We start from the raw sequence: 23,344 nt of genomic DNA on the forward strand, positions 1-23,344 counted from the left end.
TCGTGGTGGACACGGGGGAGGAGAGGAAGCAAAAGGGACGGACAAGAAAGGGAACCGAAAGAGCCATCGCACGCATGCATCACCAACATCAGCGCATATACAACGCGGAGAACGACGTCGTCTTGTCTCACAAGATAATAATACCTTTTCCAAACACCAAAGCAACCTCCCAGCAGCACCGCCCAATTCGTCACCCTTGCTCTTGCAGCCAGTTGCCAAGTGCCGGATCAGTGGTTCACCGCATGAATACACATAGAATATGATCTGTCTGTCTCACTGCACTGCACGTGCATCTTGCACACCAACCAAACCAGACCGATTGAGCCAACCCGGGCAATCATTTCACCTTGGCTTGGGTCTCTTGGTCAAGAAAAGGGAGGAGGGCTGTTGTGTTGTCTTGATGATTATTCATTCGCTGCGCTCAGAGAGATGGTGGGTGGGTTGACGGAAAAGGGAAAAAGGGGAAATAAGGGGAAAGGAAAGGGAAAAGCGTCGCTTGCTCGCTGTGCAGCCTCCATGGACGGATATTATGGTCGGGTCAGTGAGTCTACCACTCCGCGCCGAGTCAATGGAGGGTGAAATGGAAGGGGCTTGTTCTGTCCTGTCCTGGCGCGCATCGAGGCCTCTTCCATCCACAGCAGCCACAAGACGTCCATCTGCATCCAACCTCTCTCTTGCACATCCACACCCCAACTTCCCACATCAATACCTCGGCGCACCACCAGCCGCACCACCACCATAATCACTCCGTCCCGAACCGTCGCCATAGTGCTTCTTGCGCAGGGCGGCGAGGCGCTTCTTCTTGGTGTGGGCGTTGACGTAGGTGCCAATGACAAAACCGACGACGTTGAAAAACGGCACCCACGTCTCCTGCGGCAGGAACTTTTGCGCAAACGCCAGCGCAATCGGCGACGTCACCCAGCTCACCTTCATGACGGGCAGGAAGCCCGCCTTGACCGTCGCGCGCACCTGGTGGATGGTGCGCGCGCCCGCAATCAGCGCCATCGAGGTTAGGTAGACGGAGTTTTGGATGGGCGAGATCTGGCAGAGGCGTGGGATGTTAGTATATGATACTGCAGGAAGTAGTAGTAGTAGGAGGAGGAGGAGGAGACATCTTACAATCAGGTTGCTGACGAGAATCTGCAGAATCTTGGCCTTGAGGCTGGTGCGGCCGGCAAAGGCCTTTTGCAGAATGTGGATGAGAATGTGGCCGAGGGGCGCGCTCACAAAGGCGCCGTAGATGGCCATCTTGGGGACGCGCGCGGTGAGGTAGCCGCCGTGCTTGTTGCGGTCGTGGGCGATCCACGAGGCCAGCAGCTCCTGCAGCGCCGACAGCGTGCCCGACGTGAGCATCTTGGTGCGCAGCGGGTTGGACTGCAGCTGGCGGAGGTAGATCTGGGGGGCCGAGGTGGTTCAGCGAGAGGGTCCATGATGGTGACGATTGTTGTTGGTGATGGATTGAAAGTGTAGGTATACTCACGGCCAGGTAGCCATTGGCGCCGCCGCCGCGGGTCAGAGCCTCGCCGACTTCGTGGGCCAGACCCTCATGGTGTTGGTGCTTGGAGCTGGCGGCTTGCACGGCCTGGGCGGCAACGGAGCCGCTGGCGGTCCGGACGGTCTCCTTCTCAAACTTGACCGACATCTGAGGCAGCTAGGGAGATGCGACGACGGGTGAGGGAAAGGCGGGAGCTAGGCGATGGCGCGGGTGGGTAGGATGCAGCGACAACAACCGCCTGAGGTGGAGTCGGCGGGAGGTTGGAGATGTCGGTGGTGTTTGTTGTCCATCGGCGACCACCGAGGCATCGTTGCATCTGGCGGCAGGCGGATAGGCGAGGCGGTAACGGAAAGACGACAAGGGTGCCGGTTGGGCCGACGACGCGGGGAAGACGTAGAGATTTAGAGAAGACTTCCTTGCTTTTTCTAGTCCTTCTCTAGCTCTAGCTGGTAGACAAAGATAACTTTGTCGTCGGCCATGTCTCCACCATGGCCTTATCATCGTCGCGACCCGCACGGCACTCCGCAAATTGCGCCCTGTGGCCTTGCGCCGTACGACATTCCGACATTTCCCTTGCGATCATCCTCATCAGTCGAGTTCCAACAAGTCTTGTTGCAACCGCCGTCGCGTCTGAGGCGCCCGGCGCCAGGCACCTCCAGTCAATGCCACCTGGACGCCAGCTGCAATGTCGGATCTGATAAGTCACGACCAAAAGAAATTTCTGAGAAGAGCAAAAAAACCCATGGTCCCTGTGTAACGACTACCACTTCTTAGGTACTGCTGTCTGCTTCATTCCTGCCTGCCTTATCGTTTTCTCTCCCAAGACGTCATTACCTCATCTCAGTCCCTTCCATTCAGCTCCGACACGATTGACCCGGACAACTCACTTCCATTCTCCCTTCAACTCCCCTCCTCCCACCACCTCACCATGGCTGGCCACCTTCATTGATTCTTGCAGCGCCCGAGTCCACGCGCCCGTCTCACCTGTTCACCACACCACCAACTCACCAAGGGCGTTCAACACACCCCTTGAACCTGCCACCATGGCTTCGTCCATTCCACAAGACGACGGCGCCGTCTCTTTTGTTTCCTCCTCCCCCAATGTGCGCTCTCCATCCGACCATGAAAATCTCCACTTGGTCCCCACGTCAAACGCCAATCAGAATGCAGCAAATCGTCATTTGCCCGAACGTGGAAGAGGAATGTTTGCGAGGAACCACCTGTCGTCGTCGTCCCAGCGCACCCTGTTCAAGCCCGCCTGCACCCACGTCACCATGGAGCGCTTCTACGGCGGAACCTGCTACACCTGCGGCCGCAAGGGTCCTCTCGGTTTTGTTTACGTTTGCTCGCAAGATGAAGGCGAAAAGGGTGACCCCTGGTCCATGCTGGCCAAGCTCCACCACGATGCTCCCCCGGATGACCCTCTTGGACCCTTGGATCGTCTGAAAAACGTTGGCCTGAGTCCTTCGATCGTGCGCCAAGCCAACCAAGGCCTGTACACCGACGACCAGATTGAGACTTTGCTTCGCCAGAGACGGCACGTGCTCGACGTGATTGAAGCACAGAATCCCAACCATTTCTCCGGTACGTCGTCTCGGCTCATGTGTGAATGTCGCTAACTGGAGCAGAGTGCAGCAAGGAACGGACGAGACGCCGCAAGACCGTCCATCCGCGATGTCGAGTCAAGTGCTGTCTGTCGTGCCGTCCAGACTACAGGGTGAGTATTCTTACCTATTGAAAATCCAAAGCTAATTTGCAGGCACGCTCATACGATTCTGTCGAGGCTGCCTTGAGCGGAGACCCCAAGGCCCTCTGTCTCTTGGATCCCACCTCTGTACAGGTGCACAATGCTGACACTGTCCGCAACATTGGCACCAGTTACATGCCTCCGCCTCCGCCTCTGGTGCACAAGAGCTCATTCTCAACAGAGTCTTCCATCAGCGAGCCTCCGGAGAGCACCTGCACCTGGCAAACCACCGAGTCGGCCATGGCATTTCAGAACCACGACACGGAGACTGCAGGCCAATTCTACAAGGTCCAACCAACATGCGAGACGGACGTCGAATCCGTCTATCAAGCTTATGTGCCCACAATCAAGACCATTCGCACAGGCCTGACCCATGCCGTCAAGACCATTTTCAAAAAGCGCCGGGAGTCTTCGTCGGACGGATCTGCCCTCAGCCTTCCCATCCCCGCGGTCACGCGACCAGCCTCGAAAGACGGGAGCAGAGATTCGTGGCACAGTCTTCCGCGATCCTTTTTCCGTTCCAGGCACAAACCTGACGAACTATCCCTTGTGACGCGCCGGACCGACAGTGTGACGGCCGCACGGCAGTCGAAACCCGTGGACAGCGACGACACGCTCCTGGATGGCACCGTAGAAGGAGGAATCATGCTGACCGAGGAGGCGGTCGAGAACCACATGCCGGACCTCATCACCCAGGCCTAGAAGCCAACAATCTTTCTCCAAGCACAGTACTTTGGAACAGGCGGTTACGCGGCGTCAGGCACGGAATCATTTACAACAAGCGGCGCCAAGGTTGGACGAGCGGACGGACAGTTGGAGGTCCCGGTCTGGTCAAGAGTCTTTCCACTTTTCCCTTTTCCTATTGCTTGCTTCTTCTCTCCGGCTTGTCCTCCCCGATTTCTTCCTCTCTGCATCTAGATATCCCCGTTTCTTCGTAGGTTTTCCCTAGTACAGGCAGCTTGTCTTCATTGGTATGCATTTGGTTTTGTTACTGGGTCTCGCCGAACATTGAGGGCGCATGGTCTGCGCGCGGCGTCTTTTGTTTTTGAATTTTTTGGCATGCTGTACGAAACGGGCATGGGTTGGTCATGACGGACATGTATGATTCTGGATGAGCTGATTGTGTGAGTAGCGAGCAAATATCAAGACAACAATATATAGTAATTCTCGTTGTCCGACCAAGCATCCTGGACCCTGATACGTCACTGCGGCTGCGGTCGATTTTCCCGGCGCCCGGCCAGTCAGCGCGCGCCCCGCCATCAACCCCATCCTTGCCCAACTTTCAACCTCTCCTCCACCACACCTCTCTCCAAACCAATCCCGCCCAATCCTCTCCAACATGTCGGCCGAGAAACCCGAACAAGTGCAAGGCACGGCCGGTACCGCGTCGCCCGGCCTCAGCGGCCTGGAAGCCGAAAACTTTGAGCTGGAGCCCATTGTCCACATTGGCACGCGACGCAGCGCGCTGGCGCTGGCGCAAACCGACATTGTCAAGGCGGCATTGACGGCCGCCTGGCCGGGACAGCGATGCGAGATCCACGCCATGGCGACCATGGGCGACAAGAACCAGACGACGGCGCTGCATGCAATGGGGGCCAAGAACCTGTGGACGCACGAGCTCGAGGCGCTGCTTGCGACGGGCGAGCTGGACATGATTGTGCACAGTTTGAAGGGTATTTCATTCCCAGCTGCCAATTGGCTAGGTCATCGCTGACAGTCCGTAGACATGCCCACAACGCTGCCCCCCGACCTCAGCATCGGCGCCATCTTCCCGCGCGAAGACCCGCGCGACGCCTTCGTCCTCAAAGCCTCGCTCCACGACCCAACCTCCAACACGCCGCGCTTCCCGACGCTGGCATCGCTCCCACCAGACTCCATCATCGGCACCTCGTCCGTCCGCCGCGCCGCCCAGCTCAAGCGCCGCTACCCGCACCTGCGCTTCGCCGACGTGCGCGGCAACCTGGGGACGCGCCTGGCCAAGCTCGACGGCACCTGGACGCCCGAGGACCCGGCCACCGTCGTGCCCGAATACAGCGCCCTGATCCTGGCCGCCGCCGGCTTGAAGCGCTTGGACCTGGGCCACCGCATCACGGCGCTGCTGAGCGCCGCCGACGGCGGCATGCTGCACGCGGTGGGCCAGGGCGCGCTGGGCATCGAGGTGCGCGCGGGGGACGAGCGGATCAAGGGGCTGCTGGCGCGTGTGGGCTGCGAGCGCAGCGCGCGCGCCTGTCTGGCCGAGCGCGCCTTGATGCGCACGCTCGAGGGCGGCTGCAGCGTGCCGATTGGGGTGGAGAGCGCGTGGGTGGACGGCGCAACGGGGGCAGCCATTCTTCCACAAGGCGAGAACAACGGCAGCGTGCCCGCCGCGGGCGAAGAGCTCGTCGTGCGCGCCATGGTCGTCAGCCTGGACGGCAGCAAGGCGGCCGAGGTCCAGACGCGGCAAAAGGTTGCGTCGAGAGACGAGGCCGAGGCGCTGGGCCGCGAGGTGGCGCGGCAGCTGGTCGAGAGGGGCGCCGGCGACATTTTGGACGAGATCAACAAGACGCGGTAGACGTGCTGGAGGTGTGTGGAGCAAGAGAATGAATGGGATGGAAGCTGCGGGCTCAAAATGGCATGATGGGATGGATGGTGGCATTGCACGGCGCGGACGAACGAACCTACATTACCTACATACTGGATTCATGCATAGAAATGGGACGGGAAGCAAACAAAAAAGACGTAGACGGATAGTACATGTAGTAGGCATCAAAACGAATTCTACGTCCCCTTTGCAACGACACGCCTCCCATCGAATCGCGTGAGGTAGCAGCCTGGCTAAATGCTATACATGCGTGGTTGGTTGCAGATGTTCCCATCTGATAAAACAGACGTGAGGTCGTCATGAGGATCAGATAAAACAAGGGCGTTGTCCCTCACCACGACGCCCGACGCTCCTCCTACACCTCCTGGACCTAACTACCTACCTCGTCGAACCTTGAGGTGACTCCCGTCACGTCCTGCTGCCCATTGACGGATACACGCGGCAACAAAATGGCCGACGTCGACGACGCTTTTTTTTCTGCTTCAGCACGCGGGCCTGGTGGTGGTAACCTAGCCGCGTGCGGGACATGAGTCGGGCAGTTGATGATGAGCAGCAGCTCTCATCTCCCAACAACAAGACTATCGACTGCAATTCATCAGACCAGGCATGAAAAAAGTCTCCCACGTGGCGAGCAGGTCCGATGAAACGCACAGCGCGACGCGAGGGCAGAGGGCCTCTTTTTTCTCCCTCCTCTTTCTCAAACACCAGCACGACCGAGACAAGAAGAAAAAAACGATGCCTTGGCCAAACGGCGCTCCGTGGCCCCATGGCCTCCTGCTCTCCTGCTGGCTCGCCTCCGGCTCGCCAGCCCCTGCCCCATGCGCCTGCTCTTTTTGCTCCTGGCTTCTCTGTGTCTATTGATTATTGATTTCATTGCCTCCTGCTGCTGTTGTTGCGTTGCTTACATCTTTTCTTACTGTCTGGTCTCTCCTTTTCTCGTCGAGCAGCCGGTCTGCGTTTTTGATAGCGATTTTCTGGACTCGACAGTCGGCTCTGCTGCTGCTGCTGGGCGGTTGATTCCCCGGATCTACGACAGGCTGTCCCATGAGCCTGGGACGAGCAGACGCTCGAAAGGAGCATCCTCAGCCCTCGGAGCCCGACTCATGACGCTATGCACAAAGGACGGCCGGGCCGATCCGTAGATCCCAATGCAGCGAGGCAGAATCAAGACTATCAATGTGATTGAACAACAACAGCGGAGACGGCGCCTTAGGTGCGACAAGAAAGGGGCTGATCAGGACCGCGTGGTGGCCGTGGCGAGCGACGACAACCACCACCACCTCAAACATGTCGCCTCTCCAACCTCTTCACCTCTCGCCATCGTCACGCCCGCGCCCGTCGCCCGTGGCCGTCGACGCCTTGCTGATCCAGACGACGACGACCAAAACGGCAAACCACTGACCTGGACCTTGCGTTCACATTCATTGGATGCAATTTCCGCCGCGCCTACCACGCTGCACGTCGTCACATCGACCTCCAAAACCACCTCGCCAACAAGCGCCATCGGCGCCGATGCCGTGGGAACGTCCGGCGCCGAGTGGACCATATCAGACGCGCATCCCAGGCCGTCCGTGAGCTCGAGCTCGACTCGCCCGTCTTCGACTGCCGCCATGGGGACCACAGGGCTGGTCATCGCCGCAGGATGCATTGGTCCGTTGCTCCCACCGTCTTGTTCGTTACGAGTCCGTGCTGACCACCAGCCACAGGCGCGACCCTGTTGGTCGTGACGGTTGCGTTTGGCATCTACGTGATGCGAACCAAGGGCTTGACCTTTTCCGACGTTTTTCGACGAAAGGCCAGGCCGCGCCAGAGGATTGACCGCACCTATGACATTGCAAAACCTACTGTTCACCGCATGCCCGCGTATGCTTGGGATGAGCGGAAACCACCGCCGTCTTATTCGCAGAGTGTGCCTTTGCGACGTCCTGAGCCGGTGGCGACTCGATTTGCCCCTGCTGCGTCCCAAAGCGGGTTGCTCACGGAGACGTCGAGATGTACGCCGGCTGCTTCGCGGAGTGGCCTCGTCACCGAGACGTCGTCTCGATATACCGGCACTCCAGCCGCGTCCCAAAGCGGCCTTCTCAAGTGAGTAGACCCATGCCACCTTGGTCAACCAAGACCTGACCAAAGCAGACCTGCATCCAGACCAAGCACACCCCCTGGATTCAAAAGCCCGTCCAACACTTCGTTCCTCGACGACTCGACTCCTCCACGGAATAGTAGCTCGCGGCAATCCAACCACAGCCGCGAGCCCAGCTCTCCTCTTTCTCTTCCTCTTCAGCAGCAGCAGCAGAGCCGCTTCAGCGACCTGTCCATCCCGCCCCTCTTCATCCAAGGCCAGGACCCACCCCGCGAAAACAGCTTCTACCGCTCGCGCGAGAGCAGCGTCAACCTCTCGCGCGACAACAGCCTCACCCGCTCCCGCTCCGACAGCGTGACGCGCTCGCGAGCAAACAGCGACGCCCACCACCGCTCCCGCGACAGCAGCCTGACGCGCCAAACCCAACCCACGGCGGCCGCAGACGACCACCCCGAATGCGCCGACACCCTCACCTCGCCGCACCTCCCCCTCCCCGGCTTCTACTCCTTCATGGCCAACCGCCCCGGCCCTGCGTCCTCGTTGTCGCAGCGGCCCCGCGGCTTGACGCAATCATCGCACCACTCGACATTTTCCCCCTCCAACACCACCACCTCGTCGCCCGTCGACGCCTCCTTCGGCCCTGACCCGCACTACCACCACTACCCCAACTCCTACCGCGAAAGCACCACCAGCACAGCAACAACAACTCCCACCACCACGCGCTTCCGCTCCGTCGACTCGTGGGTCGGCCACCAGACGTCGCGCATCGAGAGCTCCGACCTGCGCGACCAGCCGCCGCTGCACTTTTCGTTTATGCGGCAGAATACCACGGGAGGAGGAGGAGGAGGTGGTGGAGGTGGCCTGGGTATGGTCGATGAGGGCGCGGCTGGGTGGGGCGAGGAGGCAGCCCCCCCGGACGTCCCGCCGTCGTACAGAGATGGTGGTGGTGGTGGCGGCGGCGGCGTCGTAAATGTAGGGTCAGGGGGAGGAGTGGCAGGGGTTGCAGGAAACCATCGCCGCCAAAACACCAACCACAGCGACGCGACCGTGTTCCGCGTCCATCCGGGCAGCGAAATCAAGATTCCCCGCGGCAGCCTCGTCCCGAGCGAGATTTTGGACGCCAACATGGTGCACAGTGCGCTGTGAGCGTACGTCGAGCGAGGAGCGAGGACGGACCGTACCTAAGAGCGAGGGACGTGGGGGAAGAGGGAGTGGAGAGGGAGTTGGCTGGCTAGCTCTTCTCCGTCTTTCCAAGATTTGTTGTTTTTTGGTCGTTGCCGGAATGCAGCCGCCATTGCAAGTTTTTTTTCATGCAGTGCATCTTTTTGGGCGGCGACGGGACTGACTTCCCTTTTTTCGTGATTGAACGAAGCAAGTAAGCAGCATTTTCAGCGTAGCGTATGTAAATATATATATACAGGGAGGCAAAACATTACTTTGGCACTATAGCATGGCGTAGCACACCATCGTGTAGCGAGAAGAAACACCTCTGAGGTTAAGAAGTGGAGGGTGTGGATTTCGAGCGGTTCTTCTTTGTATCAGGAGGAGGGAGGGAAAGGATAAAAAGATTTGTTAACCAGTTCAGATCTATTTCCAACATAATATAGAAGATGTATTCATTGTCTTTGGAAGAATTGTTGCTGATTTTTATGTGTATTTTAGGGTTTATAAGTAGTAGTAGCTGAAAAAAAAAAAAAAACATGGACAATATTTTTATTTAGAATATATTGCTCATCTAGAAAGAATGAGCATCGCTTGGGCGGCACTCTCTTTACCCGTACCAGATTTTTCTCTCTACGCCTACTGTTCTCCTCACCACCCCGCCTAGGTGTGCAACCGGGTCTTGACGATATATCCGTGGTAAGTAGGTATGGGTGGGTGTGGTTGAGGTGTAAGGCAAGGTAGCGCCGCCGCATCGACCTGCCTAATCGAGCATCGAGCGGACCCCACCCCACTTTCGCCGGCCCCCCACTACCACGGACATGCTTCCATTCGACGCGTCGTCGGTCAACTTTCCTATCTCTCGAATGTGACTTCACCTCTTCGTGTCAAACATTTCTCGCAGCTGTTTTCTCCACCGCGGATAAATCTACCTGACCGTGGCGGTATACATAAACACCTTCGCTTCCAACACCTGGAGCGTCTGTTGTTCTTCTGCCACGCTGCCCGTATTCGAAATCGGCTTGCGCGACTGCGTCGTTTGGCCGCGGAAGGAGCGAGCGAGCGAGCGAGGAACGACCTCCCTTGGCCACTGGAAAGAGCTTGGATAGAAGCAAGCAGAACAACTACTGGGGTTGCCGCTGGCTGTGCGAGGTGCTGGAATCTGGACGGGACCGCGTCTCGAGTTTTTGGGTTCTTTTCTTCACCACCCCGTCGACCTGCCGCTGGTCAGACGCCGGGCAATTGGACGCCAACCGATTGACTGATTGACTGGCTGACGGACTGGCTGACTGGCTACGAGACGAAGACGAGAGAAAGAGAGAGAGGGGAAACAAGCTTGTTCAAGGTACTACTTGCTTGTCCGCCCGCCATCTAGCTTCCTCACATCAACCGCCCGGCCAGCGCGAGCTCTCCAAGCGCAAATCCGCAGAGTATCCACACCGGCCGCCGTGCAGCATCAGCAGCTGGCAGTGCACCAGGCGGCGGTTTCAGTCATCCAGGAGCAAACCATCCGATATCCAGAGCAAAAGCAACAGCAGCATGGACATCCAAGTGTCGCCCATGACGGCCGCCGACATTGACGGCGCCGTCGACGTCATCCAGGCCGCCTTCAGGGACGACCCGTATGCGAATTGGGTGTTTGATAAGGAGACGGTGCGTACTGCACATCTACCATCCCCCCCCCTCCCCCACGCCGTCCACCCAACCACCAAACTAACGCCCTCCCCCTTAGTTCAACGCCGCCCGGAACCGCGCTTCGCTGCGCATCCGCTGCGAATGGGGCATGCAGCACGCGCTCTTCCACGTCGCGCGCAGCACCTCGCCCTCGTCACACAACCAGATCCTCGGCGTCGCCATGTGGCTGCCGCCCAACGCGACCTCCTCCTCCCTCAGCTTCACCCTCTCCCTGTACGCCCTCTCCCTCCGCGCCCTCCTCAACAACGCCTACCACCTCGGCCGCGGCGGCCTGCTGCTCCGCCGCTACCGCATCTGGAAGGCCGCGCAAGCCGCCGCGCAGGCCGAGCTCTGGACCGACCCGCGCGGCTACTACTTCTGCAACATCGTCGCCGTGGCACCCGAGGCGCAGGGGCGCGGCGTCGGGAGGGCCCTTATGGGCGAGGTGTTGAGGAGGGCGGATGAAGAGGGGACGAGGTGTTATTTGGAGAGTAGTAGGGATGAGCCGAATACGAAGATTTATGGACGCTTGGGGTTTGAGGTAATGAAGGTTATGGAATGTGATGATGAGGGCGAGAGGGTGGAGTTGTTTTGTATGGTTAGGGAGCCCAGGGGGAGGGGGAAGGACGGGGAGGAGCGGGGGTATCGAGAGGGGGATGAGGATGGTGATGTGAAGTGACCGTGGGCGATAGAAGGGCTATTTGATTGCTCCTTGGTGTCAACATCAGGAGTTCCGGTGCCCAAGTGTCCAGCTGCAAGCCACGCAAATGCTCTTGTGCCGCCACAACATGCCGTGTATGATGCGACTGTGGCACCGAGCTTTGGCATTGAAAGCGCACTGGCAGTGCATTGACGGTTCTACCAGACCGCGCAAGGCTGTTGGAAATGTGCATCCTCCCAGTCACCAAACACAAAATACTTGGCCCCGCCCATCCCATGGCCTTCGGCACTCCCTAACCAAGCGTCCGTCCGTCCCTCTTTTGGTGCCTCTGAGTTTCGAGCGTCTTCAAGCAAGTCGAGATTGCGTCGCTAGATGCCACCACCGCCAGAGGATCCGTCGTCTGCCACGACATGCTGCAGCCGCAGCTCCGTCCTCACCAGCACGTACAAATGGTGCGCGATCCTGGGCCGATGCACGACGGCCACACCGGCACCACCGCGGTCTCTGCCCTTGTCGTCGTCCTCGTCCTCGTCCGCATCTCCGTCTTCCTCGTCGTCATCGGCCTCGATCCTCTCGCACGCCTCCAGCCGCCACAGCCGCCCCGGATGCACAAACCCCGCGGCCAGCACGTCGCCGCGCAGCGCGCCCTCGTCCGCGCGCGTCGGCTGCGGATCCAGGAACGGGAAGCGCGCGCCGCTGTAGCTGACGCACAGCCAGCGGCCGCCGGGCGCGGTGGTGGCGGCCAGGTTGACGGCGAGGACGTGCAGGGGGTGGATTTTGGCCGAGGAGGTTATTGTTGTTGTTGGTGGTGGCGGTTCTGCGGCTGGGGTGGGAGGGGAGGGAGAGGGTTGCAATAAGTAGGGCAGCGTGACGGCCACGTCGTCGACGCACGCGATGCAGTCGCTGGTCGACTTGTCGACGACGAGGGCGACGTCGCCGAGGCCCGCCGCCGCCGCCACCTCTGCCATGGCCGGCGCGGAGAGCAGGTCGAGCGTGCGCCAGCGCATGCTTTCTCTCGGCATCGAGGGGGCCTCAGACTCAGACTCGGGGGAAACTCCCACCCCCTGATCCCGATGCCGAACTTGCTCTTGCTCCCCCTCCCCCACCACCCCCGCCGCTCCCGTCCCAAACAGCTCCTCCTCCCTCGTCCGCCCTATCTCGACCGCCGCGCGCGAATAGTCGCTGTTGAGCACCTGGCTCGGGCGCAGCACCAGGCGGCGCAGCTGGAACGACAGCGCCGACGTCCCGCAGCCGATGTGGTGGATGCGCGGGAAGGGGTCGTCGGACGGAAACGCGCGAATGACCGCGCGGATGTGTCGGTCCAGCCGTGTCGCCGGCACCAGCCAGTCGAAGGCCGTCGGGTCCCGCGAGAAGCGGCAGTCCCAGTATTCGCGCGAGCCGAAGGATGGCGCGCCGATGCCCATGGGGGCTAGGGAGGGAGGTGTGGGGAGAGAGATGGGAGGGAGGTGGGAAGTACCTATGGTGCGAGAGCGGATATTGTGAAAGGCACTGTTGTGTTGAACTCGTTAGGTATGTGAACGAGGATGTGGCATAATAACAACAAGAAACTCTTTTTCCTCTTGCTTTCTTTGCTCTTTCAGAGATCATTGACGAGACACGATCAAGTAAAACTGCCAAAACCAAAAAAGAAATTTCTGACGGCAGACGAACACCTGAGAGACGTGCTTACCTGCGCGAGCGTCCAGCCAGTCTCTTCTGCAATATTCAAAAAAATCAAAATGAGAAAGTAACGGGCGAGAGACTCTACAACAGCGCAACGCAGACCTGACACGATCCAACAAGTCGAGAAGCGACAGCTTCATGCTGTCCGGCGGCTGCCCAAGAGCTTGAGGTGGAGCAATTCGGTCCTACCGGGAGCACCCTGGCCAGGCACCTCGTCGAGCCCAAGACCAACAACAAGTTCCATCATCAATAATCGTCGCTCGCCCGTCTGACCATGGTGCCCATCTCATTACTTGAATTGCTGGCTGGACCTGCCCCGCGTCCGCCAACGGATTGCGATTTGTAAGAGCGCTTGGAAGCAGGCAGGCAGGCGGGTTAGGTCCAAGCGATGACATTTGTTTCGGCGCGCTTCGGCCATGGCCCGATTTGACGGACAGAACAGTCTGGATGGCGAGCGGCGGACATGTTGCGGTGGCCTCTTTGACGCAAAGCCGAGGCGTTGGACGTGTATTGTGTAAAGGAGATGGATGGGGGCGTGAGGAGGGCGGTGCTGGGGGGAAGTTTTCGAGGTGAAAAGAAAGGTGAAAAGGAGACAGACGGGCGCAAATGAGTGTCGGCCAACGCTCTTTCTTGAAGCTTTTCAATACCTCCTCCCTGCCTGCGTGTACATGTATGTATGTATGCAAATCCCTCTCCATACATACATACGCGTGTGGATCCTTTTCTCTCCACGCGCCCCAGCCTTGTCTCCATTCTCCACCCACGCACGATAATACGACATGGCGACGCCCACGATCCGAATCCGAATCCGACGACAATGATGCCCCCAAAGCAGACACCGTCACCGCAGAGGATGTGATATTCGTCCTTCAGTTGGTTGTTTAGCTGGCACAAGGCGGCCCTCAGTTTCCCCCGCGGCGGAGAAACCTCGTCGAATTCCACGAATGCCCCTCCACCCCACCATCCTCGTCCTCCACATCCCCGCCTTAGCTCCGTCCAAGTTACAAATCTTGTTGCTTTGTGCCCTGCTGCTGCGAACGACAGACAAGAAAACGAAAATTCAGGCGGGATTCGGTTTCCAGAGCCACACAGCTCACAAGATCTGAGATGAGTTGCAGTCGTCGACCCAGTAATGACTCGGTGCGGGCTTGGCGGTTGAGGTGCGGGCGGCTTTCCTGACGCGGGATATGAGCTCCGCTCGCTCGCGCGGGTTTGGGAGGGCGTGAGGATGAGACGAACGCTGAATTGACTCATCGTGTGATGGACGCGGTGGTGGTGCAATGTGGGAAAGATATAAAGGCGCTGTGGGAGCCGGCAAGAAGGTTGTTTTCTCTCTCCACCTCCCCACCTCACGTCAACACCTCACCACAACCAACAGCCAGCTCTTTAATTGACACCACCACCAACAATGGCCGCTCCGCACAACGTCGCCGTCATCGGCTACGGCCTCTCCGCCAAAGTCTTCCACATCCCCTTCATCACGCAAACGCCGTCGCTGCGCCTGTACGGCGTGCTCCAGCGCAACCCCACGGCCGACAACAACGCCGCCAACGACCACCCGGGCATCCAGCTGTACCGCGACAGCGCCAGCCTGCTCGCCGACGCCGCCGTCTCCGTCGTCGTCGTCACCGCCCTCCCCGACGCGCACTTCGAGCTGACCAAGGCCGCGCTCGAGGCCGGCAAGCACGTCGTCGTCGAGAAGCCGTTTGTGCCCACGTCGGGCGAGGCGACGGCGCTCGCCGCGCTGGCAAAGGAGAAGGGGCGGCACCTGGCCGTCTTCCAGAACCGCCGCTGGGACGCGGATTTCCTGACGGCCGCGCGCCTCGTCCGCGAGGGCACGCTGGGCCGCGTCGTCGAGTTCGAGAGCCACTTCGACCGCTACTCGCCGACGCTGCGGGCGGGCTGGAAGGCCGAGGCGCGCCCCGGCAACGGCGCCATCTACGACCTGGGCACGCACCTTCTGGACCAGATTGTACACCTGTTCGGGCTGCCGGCCAAGGTGACGGGCTTCATCTGGAATCAACGGGCCGGCGCGCCCAAGGGGTACGAGTCGGGAGCCGGCGACTCGTTCACGGTGCTGCTGCACTACGCCGACGGCATGCTGGCGACGGCAAAGGTGGGCGTGCTGAGCGCCGAGCAGGACCAGCTGCGCTTCTGGGTGCGCGGCGAGCGGGGGTCGTTCAAGAAGCTCAACCTCGACCCGCAGGAGGACCAGCTGCTGGGTGGGCTGAGCAGCGCGTCTCCCGAGCTGGGCCGCGAGCCGCCCAGCAACTACGCCCTGACGTTGGTCAAGGACGGCAACATTGGAAAGGAGCCCGTCGCCGTCGAGCCCAAGACGTACCTCGAGTACTACAGGATCTTCGCCGAGGCGCTGGACGGCAGGGGAGACGTCCCCGTGAGACCAGAGGAGGCTGCTGGTGTCATTCGCTTGATTGAGTTGGCCATGGAGAGCTCCCGGACGGGCAGAACTCTGGATTTGTAGGTAGGCAAGTGGCGAGCATCCAGGTGTCAGGGGAGCTCTTGGGCCAGAGAAAACTTGGCCCTTGAATGTCGGGTAAAACAGCTGCAAAGCATTCATTAACCTCGACATTTCTTTGCATGTAGCTAGTCAGCGAGTCGCGTCAATAATACCCAGCATGGTTACAACATCGAGGCTCTCCTTCAAAAGGTCGTCTCTCACACGAGGCACTGCGTGACAGTAGAGGCACTTGTCAAACTCCATCCATGTTGCAGGAACCCTACCTCAGACGCCATTCCTGTCTTGACTCCAACATGGGAACGCTTCAATTCTCATCTGATCAATTCAAACTCAGTCTACTCCTCGGTAAACTTCTTGTAGTCCTCGGCGCTCATGAGCGCCTCGACCTGGCTCTTGTCGCCCTCGAGCTCAAACTTTGCAATCCAGCCGTCGCCCTCGGGGCTCTTGTTGATGGTGGCGGGCTTCTCCTCGAGCAGGCTGTTGACGCCCACCACCTTGCCGGGCAGCGGCGTCAGAATGTCCGACGCGCTCTTGACCGACTCGACCGACCCAATCGTGTCGTGCGCCCCGTACGCCTGGTCCGCCTGCGGCAGCTCCACGTAGACGACGTCGCCCAGCGCGTTGGCTGCGTACGCCGACACGCCCAATGTGACTGTGGTATGGCAAGACGTGTTAGCTTGGTAATGCGGTTGGTGCGTGCTGCTGCCGCCGCTTTGGTAATTGCAGTTGGCATTGAGCGTCCTTCAGGCTGCCCAGCGAGATAACAATTGGGTGGGTTGCTCGGTGAATCAGGTCTGGGGCAAAGTGTCGCCGAGGCAGCGGCGGCGGCGGCGGCGAGGGCGGCGGGCAGCGCAAAGTATCCTGCCAACAACCAGGGGGAAAAAGGAAGAAACACGTACACGTCTTGCCGTCGTCTGCGAGCTCTACCCACTCGTGGTCTTCGGTGTACTTTTTGGCGTGGACTGTTGGCAGCCGCCCGTCAGCATTGTCGCGAGAGGTAGCTGGAGGAGGGACCACATACCAGCCGCCGACACGGAGAACGGCCTCACTGGTGCGCTTTGCTTGCACGCAGCAGCAGTCCGGCACGCGAACGCGGGGCGCGCGAAGCCGCGAGAGCAGGGAGAGGAGAGCTGGCGCGCGGCGCGCACGATTGAGGTTCTGGAGGCCATTTTCTGGGGAATTTTGGTGGAGGCAGAGAGGAAGAGAAGAAAGGTGTACCTGAACTGATAAAGGTGCTTTAGCTAGTGCAAGGTCCCCGGCTCGGGGCGATGACGAGAAGCGCACATGTCATTGCTGGGAAGGAACAGCCGACGTCAGAGCACAAGAAAGTCCGAGCGCGTCGCGGAAGATTGTTGCGCCGGCCCTGACCGCCCGCCGTCAGTCCATCTTTCGCGACGGGGTTTCTTGGCTGCTTGTAGACATTTGACGACCTCATCCACCGCCGCCGCCATGTTGTACGAAATGATTGGCATTGTGAGGAGACAATTGCTCCCCCAGATTTTGAGAGATGCTAACACTCACCCTCGCAGGTCCGGCCGGGCAAGCTCAACGAAGTAAAAGAGTATGGCACCTCCAGCGCGCACCTCCGCCGTCCCAATGTCCACCATCACCACCACACTCGCCGCACCACCACCACCACCACCACGCACCACCTTCCCTGACAAACCCTCCACAGAATCGCCAAATCGGCAGGCACCATCATCCTCAACAGCGGCGGCGTCGTGCGCGGCGTGACCAACTGGGGCGTATTCCAGCTGCCCAAGCCCACGCGCAAGCACCAAATGACGCACACGTCGGGGCACCACTTCATCCTGCGCTTCGACGCCAGCGCCGCCGCCCAGCACCAGCTGCGCCGCACCATGTCGCTCGACCCGCGCCTGATCCGCTACACGCTCGTCAAGATGGGCTCCAAGCTCGACGACATTGCCGACGTCCCCGGCGACGCCGCCTGGGGCTCCGGCCTCGCCGCCACCGATTCCCATCCCGTTAGCTATGCCGGCTTGACGGCTGCAAGAAGTGAACGCTGGCAGAACCTCAAGATCATGGAGGCGAAATCCGAGGCCTCCGTTTTGAAGAATGCCTCCATTTTTGGCCGGCGCCAGCAGCCCGCCGCCGACGCGCCAAGGGAAGAGCCGCAGCAATGATGAGGTAGAATACAGGACATCTCGGTGCGATTATTGGGGCAGCGAGGTTCAATGAGAGTGTACAAGTACGGGATGGGCCGACCATCACGGCCAGGTTGCGGCGTTCTAGGGTCTGGGAAAAGCGGGCAATGACAGTGCAAAAAAATTTCAAAGCCATATTCACAAAACTTTTACTAAGACAGAAACCCCCGTTGACCATCCAACCCAACTCCCCAATGCATCTGCTATCCTCGCCATCAAATCAGAGACGCTATGCCTAGTTCGAATCAAGAAAATGCAAGAGCCCGCGGCTTCTCGTCGTGCTGCTCCTCCCACTGCGGCCATTGTCAGCGTGGGCGTAAAATTTTAAGAGAATTGAAACTTACTTCAACAAATCCCGTCACGTGGATCAGCACGCACAAGTTGTCGGCCAGCTCGTCCAACTGCGCCTGCATGGCCTCGGCCTCCTTGCCCTTTGCCACGCCGCCGTACCCGCCAACGCCAGCCTGCCGCTTGAAGATGGCGACAATCGACGGCCGGTTCTCGACAATGAACTGCCGGCCCGTCTCGCGGCACGCTTCGTTTTGCGGGCCGCGGGTGACGAGGACGCTGTTGATGACGCGGAGGACCGAGAGCATGAGGTCGAAGAACTTGGACAGCGCATTCGCATTGTCGATTTCTGTAGAGAGCTGTTAGCCGCCTTCCGTCCGGGTGAGCTGGGGAGCCTCGTACCAAAGCCAAAGTCGGGATCCGTGCTGAATATCTTCGAGTCGCGGACCGAGTTGAAGAGGCCGGCGTTGAAAATGTGCGCGGCGCCTAGTCTGGTCTGCGAGATGCGCAGCACGACCGAGAGACAGGCGTCGATGAAGGAGAGAAGCAGGGGAATGTCTGCGAATTGTTAGCGTTGAAGACGACGGAGCAAACACGACGTACCTGCAGATTTGGCGCTTTGGATTTCGGTGGGAATGACTTTGATGCTGTCGACAAGCACGTCGACAAAGTTGAGGCGCACCAGCGAGTCGAGAATGTACCTCGAATCCTCGCGCGTGGCCAGCGACACCAACGACTCGAGGAACAAGAGGGCAGACACTCTGCAGGTGCCCTGGCCAGCGTACGCATCGTCGCAAACGACATCAATCAGCTTGTTGCCGGCAGACTTGACGACGCGCATCGTGTGGCCATTCATCGTGGCGAGCTTGGGTCCGGTGGGAGTCAGCGCCCTCGAGGTGGCCATGGATGCCGCAAGAGAACCGCTAAAGGAACGATCCAGAGCGCCGTTTCTCGCCGGCATCGTCTTTTCCGCCGCCGTGCCACGAATGTACCGATAGCATATTTGATAGCAGATTTCGCGCAACTCGGGACTAGAGACCGAGCAATAGACTCCGTCGAGAGCGACGCGGAAGAGCTGCAGGAGCCTGTCCTTTGTCAAGTCTCCAGCCTTGGACTTTGCTTGCATGTTCTCCGACTTGAAGTCGACGTTTTTCAAAAGAGCGCGGGCCAGGTCGGCGAGCTCGACCGCTGTGGGCACGTCGTCGGCGTAGGCCTTTTCCAGCTTGGGAAGGATGACCTGCAATGCTTGCAAGACAAAGGATGATTTTGTAGTCTCGTCAAACTCGCACTTTTCAAGCAGGACGACCATGAGCTGAACCCAGGACTTGAGCACCGCCTTTTTAGCGAGGACAACCTTTCGCCGCTGATTCATGCCAGCGAGATATAATTGCACCATGCCCACCTCGTTTTGGAGCTGTTGCTCCTCGGCGGGCCCAGGTAGCCTCCCGGAGCGGCGCAGGTGAGTGGACTGAAGGGTGATGAGTTCCTGTACGCTCTTCATGTCGTATTCGGGCTCTTCTCTCAGTGACGATTTGGATGACTTGGTGTTGCCGACATCTCTTTGACACAGCTTGAGATCTAGATTTCCGAGAAGCGCAAGGTATGGGAAGCCAAAGTCATCGGCAACTTCGAGCTCCATAAAGTCGAACAGGTCAAAGACGTTGGGGTTTTGGATCTGGGAGCCGTCGGCCATGACCGTCACGCCCAGCAGGGTCGACTGCATGCGCGCCCTTGAAGTTGGGAGGTCGCCCACCAAGCGCAACTCACGCGCCGTGTACTCGTAGAATGCCGTCCTTTGCTGAAAGAACTTTTCCAAAGCGACTGCAAATTCGCCAAAGATGAAGTCGGGATCGGAAATGGTTGTGCCGGCAAACAAGGTGTTGCCATCGACCAAGTGTTGACTGAGCATCTGGTTGGAAAAGTAGTCGCTTGCTCGGAGCTCCGCCATGACGAAGCCGGACGAAAGAGGCGACCGCCAAAGTTTCACCAAGATCTCGATGCATTTCTGCTTGATTGTACTCGACCACGGCACAAAAGTCTCTTCAATCATCTCGGGGTACTCGACAGACAGGCGCAGAATTGCATGGAACAATGCGTTTCCGCTTGCAAAAAGCCCGCCGTCAGCCACGTCGAGGGTACTGCTTCCACACTCAAAGCCAAGCAAAAGGTGAGCAACAGTCGGGCGGTTGGGAAGAGCCTTGAGACATTCGTTGAGGAAGTCGAGGATGCCGTTCTTGATGACGTATCCAGGCGCAACGGGCCCGACTTCGAATTCTCGAATGTCCAACGCCATTTCGGCAATGAGTGCTTTGGCAATGCGCTCAGAGTCTCCGTCCTTTTCCATGATTCCAATCATCTTGCTGCGGTCTGATCGAGAGCCAAATCCTGCAGTTGGGGAGACTACAAGTTTTGGTGACGAAGAGAGTTCCCTGAGCAAATCGAGAGACAGTATGGTCAAGTCCTGGTGACCGGTACCGCAGTACAGTCCCAAATCGACAACTATGTTGAGGTGATTCAAAATGGCATCATCAAAGGACGTCAAGGCCGTGTTGGCGACGCGCCGTTGATTCGAGTCTTGGTTCTTTTCGCGCCTTACTATGCTGAGGTAGGTGCTCTGGAGTTTGATGATTTGATCCAACACCTCGACGGCCTTTACAAGGGATGTGAGAAGTGGCGAATCGGGAGCGGCGATGTTGACCTTGTCAGCGTCTTGGTGCGCGGCGGCAAAGAGGCAGTCGATGACGCTGTCGTTGAAGAGCCATTCCATGACCCTGGCGAAGGGATGCAGCTGGACGTACACGCTCAGAGTCGAAGAGTTGATTGCCTCATCTACCGAAATGTTGGACTTGGCAGCGAATTCCACCAAGTCTTCGTTAAAGGTTGCCAGGCAGATGGAGATGAAGTTCAAGCAATGCCAGCGAAGGACGTGCAACTGCAAAGGATCCTCAATCCTCTTGCACATGTCACCAAACACTCGCTCCAAAGCAAAGTCGACATACTTGTCAATCCCCGGCCTTCGGTAGGTCGAGCCAAGCGTTTCGGGAAATGGCAGTGTCCCGGTAAGACTTGACTCTTCAGAATACGGCGCAATGAGTGCGGTGAGAAGATTCATAAATGCCGTTGCTTCGTCGTAATCGCTGTGGACCGTCTCAAAGAAGATTCTCTGTGGAGTCTCGGGCTGCAGAGTCCTTGGCGCTATACCAGATGGAATGGCGCCGTAGACGATCCAATGATCAAGACTGCTCCAGAGAGCGTCGCTGACCTGCGGAGTCTTGCCAGAGAGGAGAGAGCCAAGAACGCTGAAAATGCAGGCCCTAAGGCGACGACTTTCTGTTGAGAGCCGGTTGTCGACAGAAATTGTGGTAAAGAGTTGGAGAAGCGTGTCCACCACGTTGACTGTGGCCTGGGTTAGGATCCAATCGCGGGCTTCTGAGCTCTCTTTGAAAACATGCGAGAGCAAACGCATGTGACATTCTAGCATCATTGCCGTCTCTGGCTCGACGAGATGGTCGTCCGTGTTCAAGGCGGGTTGCTTGTAGCCGTTACCAGTCAGAGTGGCCGACTTGTCCTTGAGACTTGTTGCGTAATAGCTCAACTCGCTGAGAATGTGCTGATAGCTCAACGAGCTTGTTCGACGCAGTTTGCCAGAAGCGACGGCGCCCTCTTCTTGCAAAAAGCGATGGGCGGCTGTCGCGCATTCCTCTCCTTCGGACAGAGACCTCAGCATTTCGCAAAACGCTGCAGTCCGAGGCGTAGTCTGGCGTTTGGCTGCCCACTGCAGGAATCCATACAGGTTCCCCTCGGTGTCTGACCAAAAGTTTTGCGCCGCGTCGGGGTTCTCTGCAAAGGCGTAGGAAACGATGAGGAGGAAACGTTCCAGATGCAACTCTTGCTCCATGTGACCGGGCTGGAATCGAGAGTGAATGAGCCGTCGCTTATCATCCTCCTCGATTTTGAGTTTGCGTAGAGGATCTGGCATGTTTGTGATGAAAGCATCGACAAACAGCTGCATCTGCTCTGCGTAGAGTGACCGGAAGTAGTCGGTTATTGATACCGTGTCAGAAGGCAGAGATGGCGCTTCTTGTAGGAGGAACGAGAGGAGACGTGCCTTGGCCGGGTCGTACCATCGGTTGGGCTTTACATCTTGGCTTGTGGCAAGCATAAAATGAAAAGCCCCGTCCTTCAAGGCGTCTAGGAAAAGTTGAGATCTTTGCTCCGCATCTGCCTCGAGGTTGACTTGCGGCGGCAGTGGCCCAGGGTCAATAAAACGACCGCTGTATTCTGCCAGCCACCACACCATGACGGCAGCATGAAAGTTGCGCAGACCCCAGCCAGGAGCATCTTTCCCTGCAACAATTATGCCGTGCACTCTGATCGCGTCGTCTATTGAGGCAGATCCTTCTGCCGAGAAGAGTTGGTGGATTGCGGCGGTGGCGACTGGGACGTAGTGAACAACAATAATGTCGTGTTTGTTCAAAGACTTGAGCGTGTCGAGCAAAACACGGAAATTGTCGACGCTGATGAAGCCGGCCCTGGCAAGGAGCGTGCAAATGGCCGACAAGGACTGGTGTTGCCATGTCAGACTTTGGCGCTGGTAGTTCAAAATCTCCATCTCTTCAGACGTTGCCGCTTTTCCAACAACAGATCCAGCAAGTATGCCTTCTCCCACGCCCTGCAGCCATCTCTCAATCTCGCCCATGCTGGCCAGGCACTTTTGCCAGTACGCGTGTCCATTTTGCAGCCGGCCGGTTTCCTCAACCCCCAAGACGTGGCGCATGTAGACTCCGTAGCGGACTTGGTCGATGCAGTCGGGATCGGCAGCAGATTTCAACAGCAGACGCCAGCTTTCGAGAAGGAACTGCCGCCGCTCGTGGAACCGAATGACGGACGCGGCGAAGAGAGATCGGTCGAGGTCGACAATGTCTTGCTGGGCAGCGTAGCATATTTTTGCCGCCTCGATTTCGTCCAGGTCCAAGGCGTCCGCGACCCGTATCGTCGTTTGCTTGAATTCGTCATTGATCTCGTACTCGTCGTCGTCGATCCTCAGGGTGTCTGCTCGAGGTCAGCAGAAGCAGCGCAAGGCGATTGAGGTCAACACACTGGCTTTCAAGGCCTCCCGACTCCTGTCATTCTTCCTGGGCTTGTCCAAGAGCCGCTTAAACTCGTCGACGCGCGACTCGAGCTCCGCCCAAAGTCGGTCAATGTTTCCCAGGCGCAACTCTGACAGGGCGACCAGGTCGCGGTGAAGGCCTTGCAGGATACCGAAACTGTCGTTGTCAGCCATGACAGCAAGCTCCACCGCAATGCTGCGCGGCGTGGGTTTCGGGGAT

At 58.6% G+C, this 23,344-nt stretch overlaps 11 protein-coding genes across 11 annotated transcripts; 6 read left to right on the forward strand and 5 right to left on the reverse strand.

Moving 5' to 3' along the window:
* Positions 1 to 389: 389 nt before the first annotated feature.
* On the reverse strand, positions 390 to 1,831 carry BKA78DRAFT_170183 (uncharacterized protein). The gene is made up of 2 exons (XM_066883223.1): positions 1,481 to 1,831; positions 390 to 1,395 (listed from the first exon to the last, which is right to left on the reverse strand). The coding sequence occupies exons 1-2, from the start codon at positions 1,640 to 1,642 to the stop codon at positions 703 to 705; spliced, it is 855 nt and encodes a 284-aa protein (XP_066742942.1). The 5' UTR covers positions 1,643 to 1,831; the 3' UTR covers positions 390 to 702.
* A 573-nt stretch (positions 1,832 to 2,404) lies between these two features.
* Positions 2,405 to 4,087, forward strand: BKA78DRAFT_170198 (uncharacterized protein). Its single transcript, XM_066883224.1, has 3 exons — positions 2,405 to 3,079; positions 3,124 to 3,212; positions 3,255 to 4,087. Exons 1-3 carry the CDS (start codon positions 2,539 to 2,541, stop codon positions 3,942 to 3,944), a joined length of 1,320 nt encoding a protein of 439 aa, XP_066742943.1. The 5' UTR covers positions 2,405 to 2,538; the 3' UTR covers positions 3,945 to 4,087.
* A 413-nt stretch (positions 4,088 to 4,500) lies between these two features.
* BKA78DRAFT_345271 (porphobilinogen deaminase) lies at positions 4,501 to 6,018 on the forward strand. The gene is made up of 2 exons (XM_066890484.1): positions 4,501 to 4,915; positions 4,967 to 6,018. The coding sequence occupies exons 1-2, from the start codon at positions 4,582 to 4,584 to the stop codon at positions 5,791 to 5,793; spliced, it is 1,161 nt and encodes a 386-aa protein (XP_066742944.1). The 5' UTR covers positions 4,501 to 4,581; the 3' UTR covers positions 5,794 to 6,018.
* Positions 6,019 to 6,657: 639 nt separating this feature from the next.
* BKA78DRAFT_170215 (uncharacterized protein) lies at positions 6,658 to 8,163 on the forward strand. Its single transcript, XM_066883225.1, has 2 exons — positions 6,658 to 7,473; positions 7,530 to 8,163. Exons 1-2 carry the CDS (start codon positions 6,972 to 6,974, stop codon positions 7,910 to 7,912), a joined length of 885 nt encoding a protein of 294 aa, XP_066742945.1. The 5' UTR covers positions 6,658 to 6,971; the 3' UTR covers positions 7,913 to 8,163.
* Positions 8,164 to 10,603: 2,440 nt separating this feature from the next.
* On the forward strand, positions 10,604 to 11,417 carry BKA78DRAFT_297395 (acyl-CoA N-acyltransferase; the record flags this gene model as incomplete). Its single annotated transcript, XM_066886764.1, has 2 exons — positions 10,604 to 10,717; positions 10,797 to 11,417. 2 exons carry the CDS (start codon positions 10,604 to 10,606, stop codon positions 11,415 to 11,417), a joined length of 735 nt encoding a protein of 244 aa, XP_066742946.1.
* Positions 11,418 to 11,767: 350 nt separating this feature from the next.
* Positions 11,768 to 12,823, reverse strand: BKA78DRAFT_354579 (uncharacterized protein; the record flags this gene model as incomplete). Its single annotated transcript, XM_066891753.1, has 1 exon — positions 11,768 to 12,823. The coding sequence occupies one exon, from the start codon at positions 12,821 to 12,823 to the stop codon at positions 11,768 to 11,770; it is 1,056 nt and encodes a 351-aa protein (XP_066742947.1).
* A 317-nt stretch (positions 12,824 to 13,140) lies between these two features.
* BKA78DRAFT_170238 (uncharacterized protein) lies at positions 13,141 to 14,029 on the reverse strand. Its single transcript, XM_066883226.1, has one exon. The coding sequence runs from the start codon at positions 13,778 to 13,780 to the stop codon at positions 13,268 to 13,270; it is 513 nt and encodes a 170-aa protein (XP_066742948.1). The 5' UTR covers positions 13,781 to 14,029; the 3' UTR covers positions 13,141 to 13,267.
* Positions 14,030 to 14,490: 461 nt separating this feature from the next.
* Positions 14,491 to 15,564, forward strand: BKA78DRAFT_253677 (oxidoreductase; the record flags this gene model as incomplete). The annotated part of the gene is made up of 1 exon (XM_066884839.1): positions 14,491 to 15,564. One exon carries the CDS (start codon positions 14,491 to 14,493, stop codon positions 15,562 to 15,564), a length of 1,074 nt encoding a protein of 357 aa, XP_066742949.1.
* Positions 15,565 to 15,734: 170 nt separating this feature from the next.
* On the reverse strand, positions 15,735 to 16,845 carry BKA78DRAFT_319525 (glycine cleavage system H protein-like protein). Its single transcript, XM_066888863.1, has 3 exons — positions 16,583 to 16,845; positions 16,461 to 16,523; positions 15,735 to 16,213 (listed from the first exon to the last, which is right to left on the reverse strand). The coding sequence occupies exons 1-3, from the start codon at positions 16,728 to 16,730 to the stop codon at positions 15,897 to 15,899; spliced, it is 528 nt and encodes a 175-aa protein (XP_066742950.1). The 5' UTR covers positions 16,731 to 16,845; the 3' UTR covers positions 15,735 to 15,896.
* A 165-nt stretch (positions 16,846 to 17,010) lies between these two features.
* BKA78DRAFT_354582 (mitochondrial 37S ribosomal protein bS6m) lies at positions 17,011 to 17,705 on the forward strand (the record flags this gene model as incomplete). The annotated part of the gene is made up of 3 exons (XM_066891754.1): positions 17,011 to 17,034; positions 17,091 to 17,122; positions 17,237 to 17,705. The coding sequence occupies 3 exons, from the start codon at positions 17,011 to 17,013 to the stop codon at positions 17,703 to 17,705; spliced, it is 525 nt and encodes a 174-aa protein (XP_066742951.1).
* A 266-nt stretch (positions 17,706 to 17,971) lies between these two features.
* On the reverse strand, positions 17,972 to 23,298 carry BKA78DRAFT_354583 (nucleoporin Nup186/Nup192/Nup205; the record flags this gene model as incomplete). The annotated part of the gene is made up of 5 exons (XM_066891755.1): positions 17,972 to 18,019; positions 18,071 to 18,363; positions 18,417 to 18,572; positions 18,618 to 23,066; positions 23,115 to 23,298. The coding sequence occupies 5 exons, from the start codon at positions 23,296 to 23,298 to the stop codon at positions 17,972 to 17,974; spliced, it is 5,130 nt and encodes a 1,709-aa protein (XP_066742952.1).
* Positions 23,299 to 23,344: the final 46 nt, after the last annotated feature.

This window comes from Phyllosticta capitalensis, assembly GCF_038381095.1.
Source record: "Phyllosticta capitalensis strain CBS 128856 chromosome Unknown BKA78scaffold_7, whole genome shotgun sequence".
Classification (NCBI taxonomy): Eukaryota; Fungi; Ascomycota; class Dothideomycetes; order Botryosphaeriales; family Phyllostictaceae; genus Phyllosticta; species Phyllosticta capitalensis.